The 20411-nt window shown below is 44.5% G+C and overlaps 1 protein-coding gene across 3 annotated transcripts in view; it reads right to left on the bottom strand.

Moving 5' to 3' along the window:
- The window catches only part of BFAR (bifunctional apoptosis regulator), a 36586-nt gene extending 16481 nt beyond the window's left edge, over positions 1 to 20105 (bottom strand). Inside the window, exons 1-3 of one of the 3 annotated variants that reach the window (XM_066274797.1) lie at positions 19867 to 20105; positions 5597 to 5927; positions 3308 to 3512 (exon numbers count right to left, since the gene is read on the bottom strand). In XM_066274797.1, coding sequence (XP_066130894.1) covers positions 3308 to 3512; positions 5597 to 5853 — 462 coding nt within the window. In that variant the 5' untranslated portion in view covers positions 5854 to 5927; positions 19867 to 20105. The other 2 variants (XM_066274798.1, XM_066274799.1) reach the window with 2 other exon arrangements.
- Between the last annotated feature and the right edge of the window lie 306 nt (positions 20106 to 20411).

The following is a 20411-nucleotide window of genomic DNA, read 5'->3' on the forward strand; positions in this document are numbered from 1 at the left end:
CTTTTTTTTTTTTTTTTTTTTTTTTTTTTTGTATTTTTCTGAAGCTGGAAACGGGGAGAGACAGTCAGACAGACTCCCGCATGCGCCCGACCGGGATCCACCCGGCACGCCCACCAGGGGCGACGCTCTGCCCACCAGGGGGCGACGCTCTGCCCACCAGGGGGCGATGCTCTGCCCCTCCGGGCGTCGCTCTGCTGCGACCAGAGCCACTCTAGCGCCTGTGGCAGAGGCCAAGGAGCCATCCCCAGCGCCCGGGCCATCTTTGCTCCAATGGAGCCTTGGCTGTGGGAGGGGAAGAGAGAGACAGAGAGGAAGGAGGGGGTGGGGGTGGAGAAGCAAATGGGCACTTCTCCTATGTGCCCTGGCCGGGAATCGAACCCGGGTCCCCCGCACGCCAGGCCGACGCTCTACCGCTGAGCCAACTGGCCAGGGCCACTGACTTGATTCTTGACTTCATCTTCTGTACTGTTGGTTCCCTGAAAAATGCTCATTTCAGTTAGCATAGCCTTCATTTCTGACTGGTTCTTTTCTATGGTTTCCATGCCCCTTTTTTTAAATGCTGTTGAAGTTCTCATCAAGTTCATCAAGCGTCCTTACAATCGGTGTTTTAAACTCTGCATCTAGTAGATTGCTTGTCTCCATTTTGTTTAGTTCTTTTGCTGGAGTTTTGTTCTGCTCTTTCCTTTGAGACATGCTTCTTCGACTCGTTTTGGCAGCCTCCCTGCGCTTCTATGTATTCGGTAGGGCTGCTACAGCTCTACCTCGGTGAGTAGCCTTAGGTAGGTGTTCTGTAGATCCAGTGGCACAGCCTCCCAATCATCCGAGCTGGACACTCCAGTTGCATGTGCCTCCCCAAACCCCATTTAAGCTGTGCAAACCTCCTATTGTAGTTGAGTTTTAATTGCTATTGGCATGACAATGCAAAAAAAAAAAAAGAGAAAAAGAGAAACACTCACAGACATTGTCAACACTGGTGACTGCTAGGGACAGAGGGTTGAGGAGAGATGGAGGAGGTTATTGGGGGATAAACGGTAATGGATGGAGACTTGACTTGGTGTGGCAAACACACAATACAGTGTACAGACAATGTGTTGTAGAACTGTGCATCTGAAACCCTAATAATTTTCTTGACTAGTGTCATCCTATAAATTCAATAAAAATTAATAATAATTAAAAAAAAAGACAAGCCACTGGAAACAGCTTGGGTGGCCCTGCAGGTGGGGTGGGCCAGGGTTTCAGGGAATCACTGGGGAGAAGTGAATAGTGTAAGCCAGATTGATAAGATTCAGACATGGCATTGCCTCCTGACTCGGAGGGTGGCAGGGAGGTGTCAAGAAAGGAACAATGGTTTTGTCTGGCAGAAAATTGCCCGTCCCCAGCTCTCATCCTGATGCTAGACTAGTCAGTTCCTCCCCATATATCCCTGATGCCTTTCTAGCTGCTGCCGTAGCCCTGGAGCTCAAAGGGAATGAATCCCTCAGCGAGTAAATCCATTGTGGGTCCTTTAAGTGGAACTTCCAGGGACTCCAGCAGCCCTCTGTCTCACTTAGTCACAATCCTTACTCATTTTTACAGCCAGAGTTTATGGGGACTTCTCTGCCTAGCACTGGAACCCTGGGCTGGGGGGCCCGGTTTGGGGCTGGGACCACTTGCTCCTCAGAGGGGCTTCCACAGCCAAGATATCCCTCCCAAGTTTTAACCACCACACGTAGGTATGGGACCAGCCCACTCTGTCTCTACTCTTCCTACCAGGCTCAATGTGGCTTCTTTAAAGCCCTACTTGTAGGACTTCCATTCAGCTAGATTTCAGGTGGTTCTGAATGATGACTGTCCTGTAATTTAGTTGAAATTTTTTTTTTATAGAGGCAGAGAGAGAGTCAGAGAGAGAGAGAGAGATAGGGGCAGACAGACAGGAACGGAGAGAGATGAGAAGCATCAATCATCAGTTTTTCGTTGCGACACCTTAGTTGTTCATTGATTGCTTTCTCATATGTGTCTTGACCGTGGGGCTATAGCAGACTGAGTAACCTCCTTGCTCAAGCCAGCGACCTTGGGTCCAAGCTGGTGAGCTTTGCTCAAACCAGATGAGCCCATGCTCAAGCTGGCGACCTCAGGGTCTCGAACCTGGGTCCTCTGCATCCCAGTCTGACGCTCTATCCACTACGCCACCACCTGGTCAAGCTAGTTGTAATTTTGATGTACATTTAGATTTCTGTGGCATGCAACTTAAAAAAAGGAAATAGTCTTTACATTGGAAGTTAGTAAAGTGCTGTGCTTAAGACTCTAAACACGGTGTCAAATTCCAGTTCTATCACCCATTTCCTCAACTCTAAAATGGGAATAATAATGGTGCCTATTGCATAGGTTATGAGGAAGATGAAATGAGAAAGCTAACATTTTCTGGGCTCTAACTGTTAAGTTGTCTTGAGTAAGCAACATCCCCACAGAATCATACAACCCAAAAGATTTCAATGTACCATATTTCTCCATGTATAACATATTCCCCATGTATAAGATGCACCTTAATTTTGGGCCCAAAATTTGAAAAAAAATGTATTTCATAATGTTACTGAACTCAAGTTTTATTCATCATATAATTCATACAACTCCTCATCACTGTCAAAACTCCCATCCATTAGCTTGTCCTCATCTGTGTCTGACGACGAATCTCTGTCTTCATAAATTGCCTCATCCTCAGTTCCATCTATGGCATTTTTTTTTTTTTCTGAAGCTGGAAATGGGGAGAGACAGTCAGACAGACTCCTGCATGCGCCCGACCAGGATCCACCCGGCACACCCACCAGGGGGCAATGCTCTGCCCCTCCGGGGCGTCACTCTGTTGCGACCAGAGCCACTCTAGCACCTGGGGCAGAGGCCAAGGAGCCATCCCCAGCGCCCGGGCCATCTTTGCTCCAATGGAGCCTTGCTGCGGGAGGGGAAGAGAGAGAGAGAGAGAGAGAGAGAGAGGAAGGAGAGGAAGGAGAGGGAGAGCACCCATCTGCTTCTCCTGTGTGCCCTGGCCGGGAATCGAACCCGGGACTTTTGCACACCAGGCCGACGCTCTACCACTGAGCAAACTGGCCAGGGCCCCATCTATGGCATTTGAAATGCCACAACTACTGTGTAAGACATACCCAGTTTTTAGACTCCAAAATTTTCGAAAAAGGGTGCATCTTATACATGGGGAAATATGGTATGCACTGAATTACCACATACAGCTATGTCATCATTGAGGTGTTTTTCAACAGAACTGATTTCAGTAGAAACTGTGGGAGGGTGAGGGACAGAGAAAAAGTGATACACTTACTGCTACACCAGTTAAAGCTGTGAGCACTCCGGAAAAGAATCCCCCTCCTCTCTGCTGATTTACTCGGCCTATGTTGGGAACTAAAGGAATCTGATCATTCCCATATTTCTGAAAGGCTGCAAGACTCTGTACTATGTCATTATTCTGCTGAATGTCTTCAAATCGCATTTTAATGGCATCAGGAAATAATTTTTCAATGGCATCCCTATGGAGAACAGAAAAAAAATCATGAGAGTTGTTTTACTAAATATATTTGTAATGTTTAAAAGCTAAAACAAAACTGTCAACATTCTTTTAAGATTTTATTTATTGATTTTGGGTAGGGGAGAGAGAGAGAGAAAGGCAGGAGGGAGTAGTGGGAAGCATCAGTGCATAGTTGCTTCTCATATGTGCCTTGACTGGGCAAGGCAGGGTTTTGAACCGGTGACCTCAGGGTTCCAGGTTGATGCTGTATCCACTATGCCACCACAAGTCAAGCCAACAGTTAATAATATACAAGTACTCTAGTACTTCGGAAACAGCAAAAAATGAGAAATGATCTATATGTTCACTGTTAGGGAAACATCTAACTAAACATGGTATATACATATAGCAGAACACTACATAGTTTAAAAAATGAATTTACTGGATATCACTGTCTATCAAGAGGGATATATTTAAGACATACATATTATTCAATGAAAACAATGAACTTTAGAATCATACAGATAGAATACCACTGATATGAGAATATCTGTGCATTTCCTACTGGCACACATATGTGTAATATATTTCAATTTTTAAAATTTTACTTATTGATTTTTAGAGAGAGAAGAAGGGAGAAGAGACTGAAACACTGCTCTGTTCCTATATGTGCCCTGATCAGGGATAGAACCGAGAACTTTTGAGTTTAGGGACAACACTCTAATCAACTGAGCTGTCTGGCCAGGGCTATAAATGTATTTTTAAAATCAGCCTGACCAGGCGGTGGCGCAGTGGATGGAGCATTGGACTGGGATGCTGAGGACCCAGGTTCGAGACCCTGAGGTTGCCAGCTTGAGCGCGGGCTCATCTGGCTTGAGCAAAAAAAAAAAAAAAAAAAAAAAAGTTCACCAGCTTAGACCCAAGGTCGCTGGCTCAAGCAAGAGGTTACTCGGTCTGCTGAAGGCCTGCAGTCAAGGCACAGATGAGAAAGCAATCAGTGAACAACTAAGGTGTCGCAACGAAAAACTGATGATTGATGCTTCTCATTTCTCCCCATTCCTGTCTGTCCCTATCTATCCCTCTCTCTGACTTTCTCTCTCTCTGTCCTTGTAAAGAAAAAAAAAAAAGATTTAAAATCTGAAAGAAGTCACAACTAAGTCATAACTGAAGTTACTCTGGGAAAAATGAAGGAAGTATTGTAAGATTGCGGGGGTGGTGGTGGTCAAAGGGATCTCTGGCTTTATCAGTAACATTCTACTATTTTGAAAAGAATGTAAACAAATGAATGTGTGTGTATATATATATATATATATTGCTTATGTTATTAAACATTAATTTATAAAAAGGAAAAAAGTGAAGTTTGGTAGTAAGAAAAACACCAACCGTCAAGTCATACTGTAGGGTTCTTTCCATTTTCAATTACACAAATTCAGAGAACTCTCCTTCAATTAAAGATTAACCCTCAGGTAAAATAAGGCTGAGAGGTAAAAGCAAAGTGTTTGTAAATAATACATCTCCTGTGATAAAGAGAATGTTGAATGAATGTTTTCATGGAACTTTCTGGTACTCTGTTGATACCATTAAGACAACAAAAGAAGAGACAAGGAATATAGCCTAAAAGACCTCACAATAAGCAACATCCCCAAAGAACTTTAAACACTGCAAACACTATGACTGGAATAACCTGCTATCTGAAGGGTCTTACCATTTCTGTGTGATGCTATGCATGAGAACCAAGGACTATAAAAATCATCAGCAAACCAGTTACTCAGAATTGTACAGTCATACCATTTTCCCCATTACACCTATGATGTTCTCCGTGAATAGAAATCAACAGAAAGTTATTATATGGCAAAGGATTAAAAGCAATGGTCTGATAACCAGAATGTCTTTCTTTTATTTATAGTAAATAATAAATCACAGTCACCTATGAGGAAGGGAGTCTGGATTTTCAGGTCCTTGAGCTCCCTGATTCACATTCCAGCAGATCCAGAATGACCCGGTGGAGGTCAGCTCTGTGCCTCTGGCCTTTTCAAACATGGCTGCACCAGTAAGAGAAACCATATCGAACAAGCTGTATGTGCTACCAATATCGACTGAGCATACCTGAGGAGAATATTGACTTTGGGGAAACCTTCCCATTTTTCTCTGCATTCTGGACACTCTGTTTTCTTCGAAGAGACCCACCATAAAGCTAGGCAGTGCCGGCAGAAGCTATGTCCACAGTTCAAGGTAGTGGGGTTAATCAGAATGTCATAACAGCAGTGGCAAGAAAATTCACTAACAGAAATCTGAGGGCTGGTGCTCTTGAGAGGGTCATCTTTCTCAAGGGTGTTCAAATCATTTTGCTGAGACTCCTCCATCTCTTAGCAAATTCTGGGATCCACAAGCATAGAAAGTTTCAAACGTAGAAAATTGCTGCAAAGCATCATTAAATCTAGAAAAAAAAAGAGACAGCAACAAAAACAGGACAAGTAGTTTAGTAGATATTTGAGATTACTGCCATTCGATTAAAGCTGATATTTAAATGTGACACATTTGATTTCTATCAGTTCACATTCTAGCCCTGGCCAGTGGCTCAGTGGATAGTGTCAGCCTGGCCTATAGACATCCCGGGTTCAACACAGGAGAAGCAACCATCTACTTCTCTCCCCCTCCTACTCCCTTTTCACTCCCTCTTCTGTTCCCAAAGCCAGTGGCTCAATTGGTTCAAGCATAGCCCCGGGCACTGAGGATAGCTTGGTTGGTCTGAGAGCATCAGCCTCAGGAACTAAAAATAGCTCGGTAGTCAAGCATTGGCCCCAGATAAGGTTGTCAGGTCAATCCTGGTCGGGGCGCATGTGGGAGTCTGTCTCAGTATCTCCCCTCCTCACACTTTTCACATTCCAAAAATCAGATAAACATCACTGAATTTCTTTCTGGCCTATTTGTCTATTTTTTGAAAATTAGGTAAAGCAAAATAGTATAGTGCAGTTTTTCAACTGCCAGATGTAGTGGAAAGTTAGACAGACTTGGGAGGTGGTGTCAAGAATTCTAGATCCCACTCTTTCAATAACTTCTTTTGAAAATGTAATTTCTCTAGCCTCAGTTTTCTCCAATTAAAATTATTTCAATGTGTATGATTTCATTTTTTATTTTATTTTTTTTACAGAGACAGAGTCAGAGAGAGGGATAGACAGGGACAGACAGACAGGAACGGAGAGATGAGAAGCATCAATCATTAGTTTTTCGTTGTGCATTGCAACACCTTAATTATTCATTGATTGCCTTCTCATATGTGCCTTGACCACAGGCCTTCAGCAGACCGAGCAACCCCTTGCTCGAGCCAGCAACCTTGGGCTCAAGCTGGTGAGCTTTTGCTCAAACTAGATAAGCCCGTGCTCAAGCTGGCGACCTCGGGGTCTTGAACCTGGGTCTTCCGCATCCCAGTCTGACGCTCTATCCACTGCACCACCGCCCAGTCAGGCTCAATGTGTATGATTTTAAATAAACCAGTTCCTTGGCCCAGAAAAATATCTGGAGTTAGCAATAACAGATATATTTCATGTAAATAACACATTTTGTCCAAACAAATCTGCCTTTCCATTAGGTAATTATTTATTTTATAAACATTTTATTTCAGAGGCCCCCACAGGAGCAGTTCTGGGAAGTGAGTGAAGCCTTGTTTATGAAGTACGCTGTGCCAGTTCAACCCCCTATGACTCAATATTACCCTTTCCCCCAAATCAACCCGAACATGCATATCATGTCTTCTTGATCTGGCCAATTTGGTGCCAGAGAAACATGCTAATGTCACTAATATGCAAATGGCAAAGGTCCATTACCTTCTTATTCTCATCTGGGTCTCAGCAGATTTTTTCATTAAGAGGCAATACAATGAAGAATACCGTGGAGTTACAACAGGGGTCCCCAACCTACGGCCCAAGGGCCTCATGCAGCCCCCTGAAGCCATTTATCTGGCCCGCTGCACTTCCAGAAGGGGCACCTCTTTCATTGGTGGTCAGTGAGAGGAGCACATTGACCATTTCATTAGCCAAAAGCAGGCCCATAGTTCCCATTGAAATACTGGTCAGTTTGATTTAAATTTACTTGTTCTTTATTTTTATTTTATTTATTTATTTTAGAAAGGAGAGAGAGAGATGGAGGGGGGGGGTGTTGAGGAGAGAGACAGAAAGAGAAGGAGAGGAGGAGCAGGAAGCATCAACTCCCATATGTACCTTGACCAGGCAAGTCCAGGGTTTTGAACCAGCAACCTCAGCATTTCCAGGTCGACGCTTTATCCACTGCGCCACCACAGGTCAGGCCACTTGTTCTTTATTTTAAATATTGTATTTGTTCCCGTTTTGTTTTTTTACTTTAAAATAAGATATGTGCAATGTGCATAGGGATTTATTCATAGTTTTTTTATAGTCCGGCCCTCCAACGGTCTGAGGGACAGTGAACTGACCCCCTGTGTAAAATGTTTGGGGACCCCTGAGTTAGAATCTCAACTCTCCACCTCACTAGTTCTGACTGTGCATAAGTTACTTGAGCTCTGAGCTTTTTTCTCAACTGTGACATGGTGGTAACAGTCAGTACAAAAACGTTCATGACTTACTGTCAGGTTTCGAGACAATGAGAGTAAAGTGGCGAGAATGGTGTGTGGCATAAACAGGACCTAAAGAAATGATTATTCATACTATTCCTGGCATTATCACAGTGTAGGCACTAGTGGGTGAATTTCTCAATATCGCTATATTGAAAGAAAAAAAAGGTAAATTACTCTCCGTCAGCCACACTGGTCACACAGAGAAGAGCTCACAGATTATGCTTTGCAGGCAGTGGTTACAAACACAGGTCTCAGGCCTCGGCTGCCTGGGTTCTTACCCTGCCTCTGCCCTTTACCAGCTGTGGGGTCTGGACTTCTATGAGCCTCAGCTTTCTCATGTATAAATGGGAGTGGTAATAGTATTTACTTCATTGGGAACTTTTTGAAGATTCCAAGAATTTTTATGACCATTTGATGAGCAGAAGAGTCCATATTAACCTTCGAATATGGGTCACTCTGTATCACTGAATCAATGTTAAAATTTTTTTTTGCCTGACCAGGCGGTGGCACAGTGGATAGAGCGTCGGACTGGGATGCGGAAGGACCCAGGTTTGAGACCCTGGGGTTGCCAGCTTGAGAGCAGGCTCATCTGGCTTGAGCAAAAAGCTCACTAGCATGGACCCAAGGTCACTGGCTCGAGCAAGAGGTTACTCAGTCTGCTGAAGGCCCGCGGTCATGGCACATATGAGAAAGCAATCAGCCTGACCTGTGGTGGCGCAGTGGGATAAAGCGTCGACCTGGAACACTGAGGTCGCCGGTTCGAAACCTTGGGCTTGCCTGGTCAAGGCACATATGGGAGTTGATGCTTCCTGCTCCTCCCCCTTCTCTCTCTCTCTGTCTCTCTCTCTCTCTAAAAAATCAATAAATAAAATATTTTTTAAAAAAGCAATCAATGAACTATGGTGTCGTAACGAAAAACTGATGATTGAGGCTTCTCATCTCTCTCCATTCCTGTCTGTCTGTCCCTATCTATCCCTCTGACTCTCTCTGTCCCTGTTAAAAAAACTGTAATTTTTTTTCAATTACAGTTGACATTCAATATTATATTCCATTTCAGGTGTTCATTGGGAGGTTTTAAGAATGAAATAATAGAATGCAAGTAAAGTACGTACTACAGAGCCTGGCATGTGGCAACTCATCTGATTTTCAAATGCAGGAACAAGAGAATGTTATTCCCTTTTATAGGGTGAAAATTTTAACATAGAGCATGATAACACTATATCTTAAGTAAGCAAATCTATAAACAAATACTAGAAGAAAATACAATGAAATATTAGTAGTAGGTGTGTTGGGTGAGGAGGGTCAAGACTGTATTGGTTTTCTGTGCTTATCAAGTTGATCTTAATGAAAATATATGACATTATAATAATTGTAAAATATACATATATAGTTATAAAAAATACATTGCACTCCTTTTGATTTAACACCAATGGGAGATTTTCAACTCAGAGAATAAACTGAACTAGATTTTAAACTTAGTGTTAATTTAAATATATATTTAAAGTAATACAGTTATTCACAATAGATGGTAGTAAAGAGGAAAACAACCTTTTGTATAGGCTCATTAAAAACTTTTTGGAAGAAAAAGAGTCAATAAATGTTCTTCTTTTTTTTTTTTTTTCATTTTTCTGAAGCTGGAAACAGGGAGAGGCAGTCAGACTCTCGCATGCGCCGACCGGGATCCACCCGGCACGCCCACCATGGGGCGATGCTCTGCCCACCAGGGGGCGATGCTCTGCCCATCCTGGGTGTCGCCATGTTGCGACCAGAGCCACTCTAGCGCCTGAGGCAGAGGCCACAGAGCCATCCCCAGCGCCCAGGCCATCTTTGCTCCAATGGAGCCTTGGCTGCGGGAGGGGAAGAGAGAGACAGAGAGGAAAGCGCGGCAGAGGGGTGGAGAAGCAAATGGGAGCTTCTCCTGTGTGCTCAATAAATGTTCTTAATGACAAATTCTAAATTTTTTTTTTTTTTGTATTTTTCTTAAATTGGAAACGGAGAGGCAGCCAGACAGACTCCCGCATGCGCCCGACCGGGATCCACCCGGCATGCTCACCAGGGGGCAACGATCCACTGCAACCAGAGCCACCCCAGCGCCTGAGACAGAGGCCATAGAGCCATCCCCAGTGCCCGGGCCAACCCAATTGGAGCCCCCAGCCGTGGGAGGGGAAGAGAGACAGAGAGGAAGGAGAGGGGGAGGGGTGGAGAAGCAGACGGGCGCCTCTCCCATGTGCCCTGGCCGGGAATCGAACCTGGGACTCCTGCACGCCAGGCCAATGCTCTACCACTGAGCATACCGGCCAGGGCCTAAATTATTTTTTTTGAATATACATAAAAATTTTTTTTATTGATTTGAGAAAGAGGAAAGGGGGAAAGGGGCAAGGGAGGAAAGATGGAGGAGGGGGGAGTGAGGAAGAGAGTGGAGGAGGGGCAGAGAGAGAAAGAGGCATCAAATAGTTGTTCTACTTAGTCGTTTCATCAAGTTGTGTACTCACTGGTTGCTTCTTGTACATGCCCTGACATGGGATAGAACCTGTGACTTTGGTGTGCAGGGGATGACACTCTACCCACTGAACAACCTGGTCAGAGCCCTAAATTATTTCTGATAATCATATTTGCTCATTTTTTGTATGTTTAGGAACACTTAAAATTTTTCTAAGTGCTTTAGACACTCTCTTCAAACTGCAAAGGAAGTGAGAAAGAGATTTTATATATAGGTTTTCGGGGAAAAAATCGTTTTGAGTAGTTCCTTTATTTGGCTAGTAGTTATTAAACTACTACCATGTGGATAGGATTACCCCAAGAAATAACAAACTATTTACTAAACATCTCTTATGAGCTTGGACACTGGACAGGCCCCTCAGGTGCATTCATGATCACATCTGGATTCAGTGTCAAAGGAAAGATACAGGCTTCCAGTGATGGCTGGGCAAGGGTTCAGAAAAGATGGGCCCAACTTAGGCGCCACTTTCTATTTTCATGGGGAGCAGTGAGTGATACTGGAGACGCAGGTCTGACACAGGGTCTTACATGCCTGGTTAATGACAGGTGGGTCAATGGGAGCACATCAAGGTTTCAGCAGTCAAGGAGATCAGCAACTGTGCTTTAGGATGCTAAATTTCATCCAGAAGGAGGGCTAGGCTGGGACAGTTACAAGCAAACTGTTGTCACTGCTGGAACTAAGGTGACAAAAATGAACATGGCAAACAAATAAAAGGGATAAATCTATCCAAAAGATAATTTATGGGGTTTGGTAGCTAGAGAAATAAGATCCAAGATGCTGGCTAGGTTTCAAAACTGGGGAAGAAGAACAGAACATTTGATAGGAATGGGTCACTCATTGTAAACAAATAGGGCCAATCTTGGAAGGGTTAGCTGAATTTTAGAAGAGCTGAGTTTGAGGTGACACAAAACTGCACCTAGAGGCACAAATTGAAGCTGAGAGTTGATAATGAGGCCAAGTGTATGGATTTCAGTCATTTGCAGAGGCAGAGAAATGACATCATATATTGAAGTTAATTTCTCACAAATGAAACTTTTAAAACTAGAATGTACCAGTAGTTACTTCCTAGCTTACCAGATCTGAAAGTTTGTTTTTCATGCGAGAAAACAAACCACTCACTGACATCAAAAGTGTGCTTTGTAAGTCATATTTTGAAAAACTGACATGGCCAATAATTGTTTTATAATTGTTGTTAACTAAAAACTGCATGGACTTTGATTAGGTATTAGGAATTTGGCTAATTTCATTTTAGCCTGTATTCAAAAAGTGAAAGCTAACAGAAAGAATATACATCTTAACCAAATTCAGTTGATCTTTTCTGCTGTTTCTATCTGTACGTATTAGGGTCACCTCCATTAACAAAAAAAAGCAGTACTTTTAAAGGCTGAGAGTGCTTCTTCAATGGTAAAATCCAGCTCAGACACTGAAATTCCCAGTTGTGGTGTTCTGACTTGGGTAGACACACCCTCCCACACTGGCAATGATTAAAGGCCTCTGAGGAGAAGGTTCGGGGTTCCTTGGAATGTTTATAAGCTGTTCTCCGTGCATTCATCAGCAGGTTGGAGCTGTGAGCTTCCTGGCTCTTTCTGAGCTCTTGACATACAAGTAAGCGTGTTACAATATCCCTGTAGCCTCCTGGTCTTTTCCAATTGTCTCAAAGGCCTCAGGGGCAACAACAAGGTGGGGGGTCGGTTAAGATGACTTGGATAAGGAGAGTCATTCTATTCTCATGCCTAGTGTCCCATTCAAATGGATATACTTTATGTTTAATCATTACATGAAATTTTAAGTGTTAATTACCTAGTTGAAAACTAATGGGAAGTCCTGGCTGGATAGCTCCCTTGGTTAGAGCGTTATCCTGAAGCACAGAGGTTGTAGGTTTGATCCCAGGTCAAGGCACATACAGGACACCTCGATGTTCCTGTTTCTCTGTCTCTGTCTCTCCTTCTCCGCTCGCAACAATCAAAACACAAACAAAAACCTAATGGGAAGAACGGCTGGGTTTGGAAAAGTCTACCAAACTGCAGAGACAAGTTTAAACTGATAGATTAAACACCACAAAATTGAACAGTGCTGTACAGCAAAACCTCTGGGGACGGAGTCACTGAAGAGCTGTGGTTTCCGACAAAAAGTGTGGCTTCAACTGATTTTTATAGAGGTGCTTCAAGTAAGTCTATGCATATTCTGAAACTGCACGCCAAGTTTTTGTATGAGTGTGTGATATGAAGTGGGTGCTAGTATTTTTTAAAATCAGATTTTACTTAAAAAATATCCAGATTCTTGGCATCTATTGAAAAAACAATGAAAATCTAGCAATACAGGGCTCCCATTCTGCATGACAAGAATATCTCAGGCTGAGAAACTGCTGGCCCCTTCAGACAGGGCAAGCTGAGCTTCAGGTTGCCTCAGTCCTCACCCACCTGCTTTCCTCATTTCTGTTACCTGCCTCACTCCTGGGGATAACTGAATTTTCATGCTCAGTGCCATAAGGTGATCCCTTCAGAGTCTATTGATGAGTGTATGGTGTTTCCAGATCTACTGGCCTACGGCTAGTACGCTTTTGGAGTTCTGTCAGCTTATACTTTTCCAGTCTCTTGATTTGCCTATGAGGTCTTCAACAATTTTTTATATTACTGTTTCTTTTCTGCTTTGGACTCAGAAGCTAGATAACCCTGCTCAGCAGAGTCTGTGTGTGAAAGGCTCTGGATGACGCTCAGGGCAGGATTAAGTCTAAAAACTCTAAGTTGGCTTTATTGTCATACCCCCAGACACCTAGGTCAAAATGAATGGAGTGAGTTTGTGGGCTTGTCTATGAATCAAATATTTTGTACAAGTTCTTTAAAGGCACTTATTTTAATTTTTTGTAGCTATTATTTACTTCCTGATTCTGAGACAGTGTAGTGCACCTGTTTTAAAATCTGAAGACAGGTTCTGAATCCCAGCTCCACTTTTTTTTTTTTTTTTTTTTTTTTTGCATTTTTCTGAAGCTGGAAACAGGGAGAGACAGTCAGACAGACTCCTGCATGCACCCGACCGGGATCCACCCGGCACGCCCACCAGGGGCGATGCTCTGCCCACCAGGGGGCGATGCTCTGCCCATCCTGGGCGTCGCCATGCTGCGACCAGAGCCACTCTAGCGCCTGAGGCAGAGGCCACAGAGCCATCCCCAGCGCCTGGGCCATCTTTGCTCCAATGGAGCCTTGGCTGGGGGAGGGGAAGAGAGAGACAGAGAGGAAAGTGCGGCGGAGGGGTGGAGAAGCAAATGGGCGCTTCTCCTATGTGCCCTGGCCGGGAATCGAACCCGGGTCCTCCGCACGCTAGGCCGACGCCCCAGCTCCACTCTTTAGGAACCACAAGATTAGAGGGAAATAACTCATCCTCTCCAAGTCTCACATTAGAACAAGAAATGGGGTTACCACTGGCCACCTCACAGGGCAGTCATGAATATTAAGAGGACACATGTTAGCCTGACCTGTGGTGGCACAGTGAGTAAAGCCTCAACCTGGAACACTGAGGTCGCCGGTTCAAAACCCTGGGCTTGCCTGGTCAAGGCACATATGGGAATTGATGCTTCCTGCTCCTCCTCCCTGTGTCTCCCTTCTCTCTCTCTCCTCAAATGAATAATAAACAATTTAAAAAAAAAAAAGAGAACACATGGCCCTGGCCGGTTGGCTCAGTGGTAGAGCGTCGGCCTGGCATGCAGAAGTCCTGGGTTCGATTCCTGGCCAGGGCACACAGGAGAAGCGCCCATCTGCTTCTCCACCCCTCCCCCTCTCCTTCCTCTCTGTCTCTCTCTTCCCCTCCCCCAGCCAAGGCTCCATTGGAGCAAAGTTGGCCCGGGTGCTGAGGATGGCTCTGAGGCCTCTGCCTCAGGCACTAGAATGGCTCTGGTTGCAACAGAGCGATGCCCCAGATGGGCAGAGCATCGCCCCCTGGTGGGCATGCCAGGTGGATCCCAGTGGGGTGCATGCAGGAGTGAGTCTGACTGCCTCCCCGTTTCCAACTTCAGAAAAATACAAAAAAAAAAAAAAAGAATCAACCAGTAAATACATAAATAAGTGGAACAACAAATAGATGTTGCTTTTCCCTTTCCTCTCCCAAATAATTTTTTTTAAAAGGTCTCATTATGTAATGATTGTTAGCTCTTTAGAGGTCATAATCTTCAATCTGCTTTGTTCAGTGTTATATAATTATGGTTCTACCTTTTCATTCAACAAGATTCTAAATATAACTATAGTACATTCATACCTAATGTTTTAGGAATAATCCTTTGAAAGACAAATTTATAGGAATTCCAGCCTGAAAATTACAATCTCAATCATATCTTAGCAAAGATATGCACTGCAAGAATAAAAAGATTTTGGTTTTAATATGGGTCTAATCTAATCAGACAATGTCTTCTCATTACATATTATCTGACAACGGAGAATAATGACAATTGCTAATAATTACCGAGCTTTTGTAATGTGAAAAATTTGTAACAATCTTATGGAATAACTATTATTATTATCTCCATTTTACAGATGAGAAAACGGAGGCCCAGATCTTGGTCTGACTTAAAAGTCTGTTCTCATAACACTACATTAGCCCAATAATATAATCAATAACAGTTATTAGGGCTAATTTGCTCCTTTATCAGATAGGCCACATCATAGAGCTGCTACTGCAAAGCTGAGAAATCCAAACCAGAGAAAACAAACTGGAATCTAACACCACCACATTTTGGAACATGAATTCCTGCATGTGACTGTTAAGGTGAGCATGCTGTTCCATGAGATAAATAAGAAACATTCACAATAAATATAGGGGTGAGGGTGGTTGGGAGTACCCCATTTCCGGCACCCCTCTGGGGACACCACTATAAACACAGGTAGAGTATTACCGACATTATTAAATATTCAAAGAGTGACCATGAATTTCTTTTCTTTATTTTTTTAGATTTTACTGATTGATTTTTGGAGAAAGGGGAGAGTGAGAAAGAAGAAGAAGTAGGAAGCATCTACTAGTAGTAGTTGCTTCCTGTATGTGCCTTGACCAGGCAAGCCCAGGGATTCGAACTGGTCACCTGTGTTCCAGGTCAATGTTAGGCTTGACTATGCATTTCTAGTGACCATGAATTTTTTTAAAATCTGCCCAAATATAAGTAAGGCAAGGGTCAGAAATGGCAATAAAAAGACTATTATGTTCACTTCTGGCATGTTGTAAAAATTGTCTTTCATTTACAAAAGAGAAGCATTTCCAGGTTCTTACCTTACAAAACCTTTCGTTTTTCCAACTCCAAACAGCCAGATTTTCTTTTAGGATGGGGTCAGAAATCACTAGGGCAAAGGTAGCTAGCTAGCTCACTGGATGTTGACTTGCTGCCTGAACTCTGAGGCCCCGTGATTTGCTGCCTGAACTTTGAGGCCCAGTGATTTAGTGATTTATTGCCCGAGAACAGTGTTGGGCAAGAGGAGGACACACTGAGAAGGGCGTTCTGGCTCTCTCTAGAGATTGTCCTTTCGTCTCTGTCACGTGGTATATATTCAATGACCTATCCTCTATTAAATGCTGTAGATAGCCAGTAAGTCAGAAAGTGATCAAAAACTATTGAGGGTACCAATAAACCACACCTTAACTACTGCTTTTAAACTATTCTGTTATGATTTCACATATTATATTATAAATTGACATATCCGTTCAGGTTTAGCTTGCTCTTACTCTTTTTGTACACTGTTGTCTGAGTAGTCTTTGCTTCTACAAATCCTGAGTTCCTTGAGGTCAGAAACCAACCCATAAAATTTTTTTAAGTGAAGAAATAGTGAGACAGACTCCCACATGTGCCCCAACCGGGATCCACCTGGCAACCAACCCATCTTGGGCTAATAGCAAATCGACCAAGCTATCTTGGCTCCTGAGGACAGTGCTGGGACCAACCAGGCTATTCTCAGTGCCTGGGCCATGCTCGAACCAACTGAGCCACGTTGGTTCGAGAGAAAGAATGGGGAGAGTGAGGGTTAAGGAGTAAGGGAAAAGGGAGAGGAAAGGGAGGGGGTTGGGGAGAGGAAAGGCAAGAAGGACGGTGAGAGAAGCAGATGGTTGTTTGTCATGTGTCCTCTGAATGGGGATCAAATCCTGGACATCTGCACACTGGGCCAACGCTCTATCCACTGAGCCTACAGGCCAGGGCCAACCTATAGAATTTTATCATCATACCTGAGAGCCACTGGCACAAAGCTGGGCTCTAGAAATTTGAAGATGAAAATCAGATCAACAAAAATTTGACTCCCTATCTCAATAAGTTCTTAGAACCTCCATCAGAATCACCTGGGAAGTTTGGGGCTATCTGGGAAAGAGAATAGCACAAAGGTTATCTTGGAGAGAGGCCCAAGAATATACATGTTAAACAAGCCCCTCTGGAGATTCTTGTATGTGCAGAAGTTTGGGAACCCAGACTGTCCCATACAGGCACATCTCCTTTTACTGTGCTTCGATCCACTGTACTTCACATATGTTGCGATTTTTTACAAACTGAAGGCAAGACCTTCCACCAACTTGCTTTATTGTGGTACTTTACTATGGTGGCCTCGAATCAAAACCAAGCCTGCAGTATCTCTGAGGTATGCCTCTACAAATAAACACTTCTATAACCGAAATCTGTGTTCAGACAAGGTACAGATAAGGTGTGAACAAAATAAAGTTTCAATAACACTACTAATCTCGTTTGCTCTTCTCTCCAGTGTCTCCCCTCTCACCACTGCCCAAAACATCCTCCTGGAATACAATTCCTTGTTTTATTTTTTCTTTTTCTTTTTTTTTGTATTTTTCTGAAGCTGGAAACGGGGAGAGACAGTCAGACTCCCGCATGTGCCTGACAGGGATCCACCCGGCACGCCCACCAGGGGCGACACTCTGCCAACCAGGGGGCGATGCTCTGCCCCTCCGGGGCGTCGCTCTACCGCGACCAGAGCCACTCTAGCGCCTGGGGCAGAGGCCAAGGAGCCATCCCCAGCGCCCAGCCCATCTTTGCTCCAATGGAGCCTCGGCTGCAGGAGGGGAAGAGAGAGACAGAGAGGAAGGGGGGGGTGGAGAAGCAAATGGGCGCTTCTCCTATGTGCCCTGGCCGGGAATCGAACCCGGGTCCCCCACACGCCAGGCCGACACTCTACCGCTGAGCCAACCGGCCAGGGCTCTTTGTTTTATTTTTAATTTATGGATTTTAGACAGAAAGGGGGTGGGGGGAGAGGAGAAAGAGAGAAATCGATCTGCTGTTCCACCTACCTATGCATTCAGTAGTAGATTCATGTATGTACCCTGACCGCTGATTAATCCCGCAACCTCGGTGTATCCAGATGATGCTCTAACCATCTGAGCTAACCAGCCAGGGCCAAGGAACACAATTCTGGTCAAGCCATTCCTTTGCTCAAAAACTTCCCAACTATGAATAATTAAAATCCATAGTTGTAAGCCTATCATTTAATAACCTTTATGGCCTGTTAGCAATTAACACAACTTTTAAAGTAAGAGTACAAATTTTGGAGCCAGAATGAGTTCAATCCCAGCTCCACCAATTATTAGTTGTGTGACCTTAGGCAAGTCACTTAACCTCTGCTTATTAGTTAATTCCTCTGTAAAAATGGGAATTTCCATAGTATCTTCCTGATAGGGTTAACTGAATTAACATGTGCACAGCACTCAGAATAGTGCCTGAAACATAGTAAGTGCAATTTAAGTGTTAAGTATCACTATTATTGTGATTATCCCCTACTATTCACCTATTCACACTCTTGTCATACATATTAATTCCTGCTCCTTGCTTATTTTTCCGTGTCACACTGTTCCCTCCATCTGTAACACAGCTCCACATTACTGCTGGGTCAAAAGTGTCCAGCTGACAGGACCCAAGTTAACTTTCACTTGAACATCTTTAATGACTAACTGCCCCCCAACACCCTAATTAATTCTTTCTACCTCTGTGTATTAGCTAACCTTTACTTGTGCATGTTTCCTCATCTCATAGATTACATAGTATACCTCGGAGAAGCTGGTATAGTTGAGTCAGTATGGTCTTTGGAATGAGACAGACCCGGGTTCCAAAGCAGGTCCCATCCAAAGCAGGTCTCCCCAAGCCTCTTATTTCCCATTTATGAGTTCTGGATGATAATATCTACTCTGAATGAGGTTTAAGTGATAACTTCTATCCATAGATAGTCAAAAAGAATCTACCGTATGGTTGATAGGTATTACTAAAAGAATTATTAGTAGTTGAACCTACTGAGTGCCAGCTATGTTAGTAGTGCCAGGACCAAGCACTGGAGCTTAAGAAAGATAAAAGAATTGCACCCAGACTGGCTGTTTACACAACAGTCATTAACAAAGAAAAACAGAATAGCTCACTAAGCACCTGCACTCCGGGGAGGGTCTGGGTTGTGCCTGGGGCTGGAGCAGAGAGTAAACCTCCTTCCTATTGGCCTTTCAAAGTGTGACATCAAGGCTACCCCCAATAGACCAACCAATGAGTTTGGTGGGGAGGACCTAACGGCGACATCAGAGCAGGACAGGTTCTGGGCTCTCACTTTCTCCTCTCCACTAAAGTAAGAGAGCAGCCGCCTTAGGCATTGGCAGAGCCGCCTCTTGCCCTGCCAAAGATTCCCCGTTATACCCACAGCCTGACTCTCACTTGCAATTTTTTTTAAAAAAAGAAAACTCCATTTACATAAGTTAATATTTCTTCCCGTAAACTCGGAATCACAGAGCTGGTTCTAACCTATTCCCAGTGTGACTGTGCGGTTTCACTTTCACCTTTCTGCGTGTCCGTTACCCTATTTTAAAACCGGAGCAATCGTTCCGCTCGGTGGCAGGTAGTGCCTTGCCAATTTGACCTGAAGCCCAGCCTGGCATTTATCAGGAGCCTAATCAATTTTGGACGCGTTGTCCCAAGCTGCGGCAGGTGCTCCCCTGGGGCTAGCGCCCCGTCGACCCGCTACAGGGTGTGTGAAAGCGACGCCCCCTCCCTCTCACCGTGGCGATATTCTGGAGCGAAAGGCTGATGCTGACCCTCGAGGGGACACAGGCCAGGCCCAGCGACCCGTCGTGCCGACAAAGGGCTCTCGGGAAGGGACGGGGAAGTTGGCCAAGCGGGAGTCCGCGCATCCAGGATAGGACTGCGGCTGCTCAGGACCCGGGCCTGGATAAAGAAAGCCTCGCGCCCCTGCTCGGACCTCAAATCCCACGTCGATCCTCCACACCCCTCCCCCAAATCGAGGCCGGGTCTTCGCCCCCGCTATCAGCCGCCGCGCCCCCGCTTACCACTGCGCTCATCCCAGAGTCAACCAGGCGGTCGTCAGCAGCTTGGACCCCGCGGAAGCAGAGGAGGAGGTGGCCACTTCACTTCCGGAAGTAACTTAAGACGCCCAGCGAGGGTGGCTCGGACCCCCGACCATAGAGGAGAGGTCGCACTCCTTTCCCAGCCCCCTGAACCCTGCGACCTCCTCGCTGCCTAGAGCGGCCACTCCCCGGCCAAAGAGTTCGACACATGCGTACTATCGTCGGTCCCACCCCTTCCTCTTCAGGGACCTAGAGGAGCCAGACCGTAACACGGCGAGGTTGACGCGTGTTTGTGTGGTCGCTACTTTCTGGCAGCTGTTTCTAAACCGGGACGAAATACATGTACGCAGAAGTTAAAGCAGTATTACAACTCCACACTGTACTTCCCATAGTTTTGTGGGGTTTTTTTGCCTTCACGTTTTTATGCAGAAAATCAGGACTGTGGCGAAAGTTCCGTTTACAGTATTAAGAATAGAAATTAAGATGACCTTAGTACGTTTTTTCTCAAGGCGTCTTGATCCCTTGAG

The sequence above is a fragment of the Saccopteryx bilineata genome, chromosome 4 (genome assembly GCF_036850765.1).
Source record: "Saccopteryx bilineata isolate mSacBil1 chromosome 4, mSacBil1_pri_phased_curated, whole genome shotgun sequence".
Lineage (NCBI taxonomy): Eukaryota > Metazoa > Chordata > Mammalia > Chiroptera > Emballonuridae > Saccopteryx > Saccopteryx bilineata.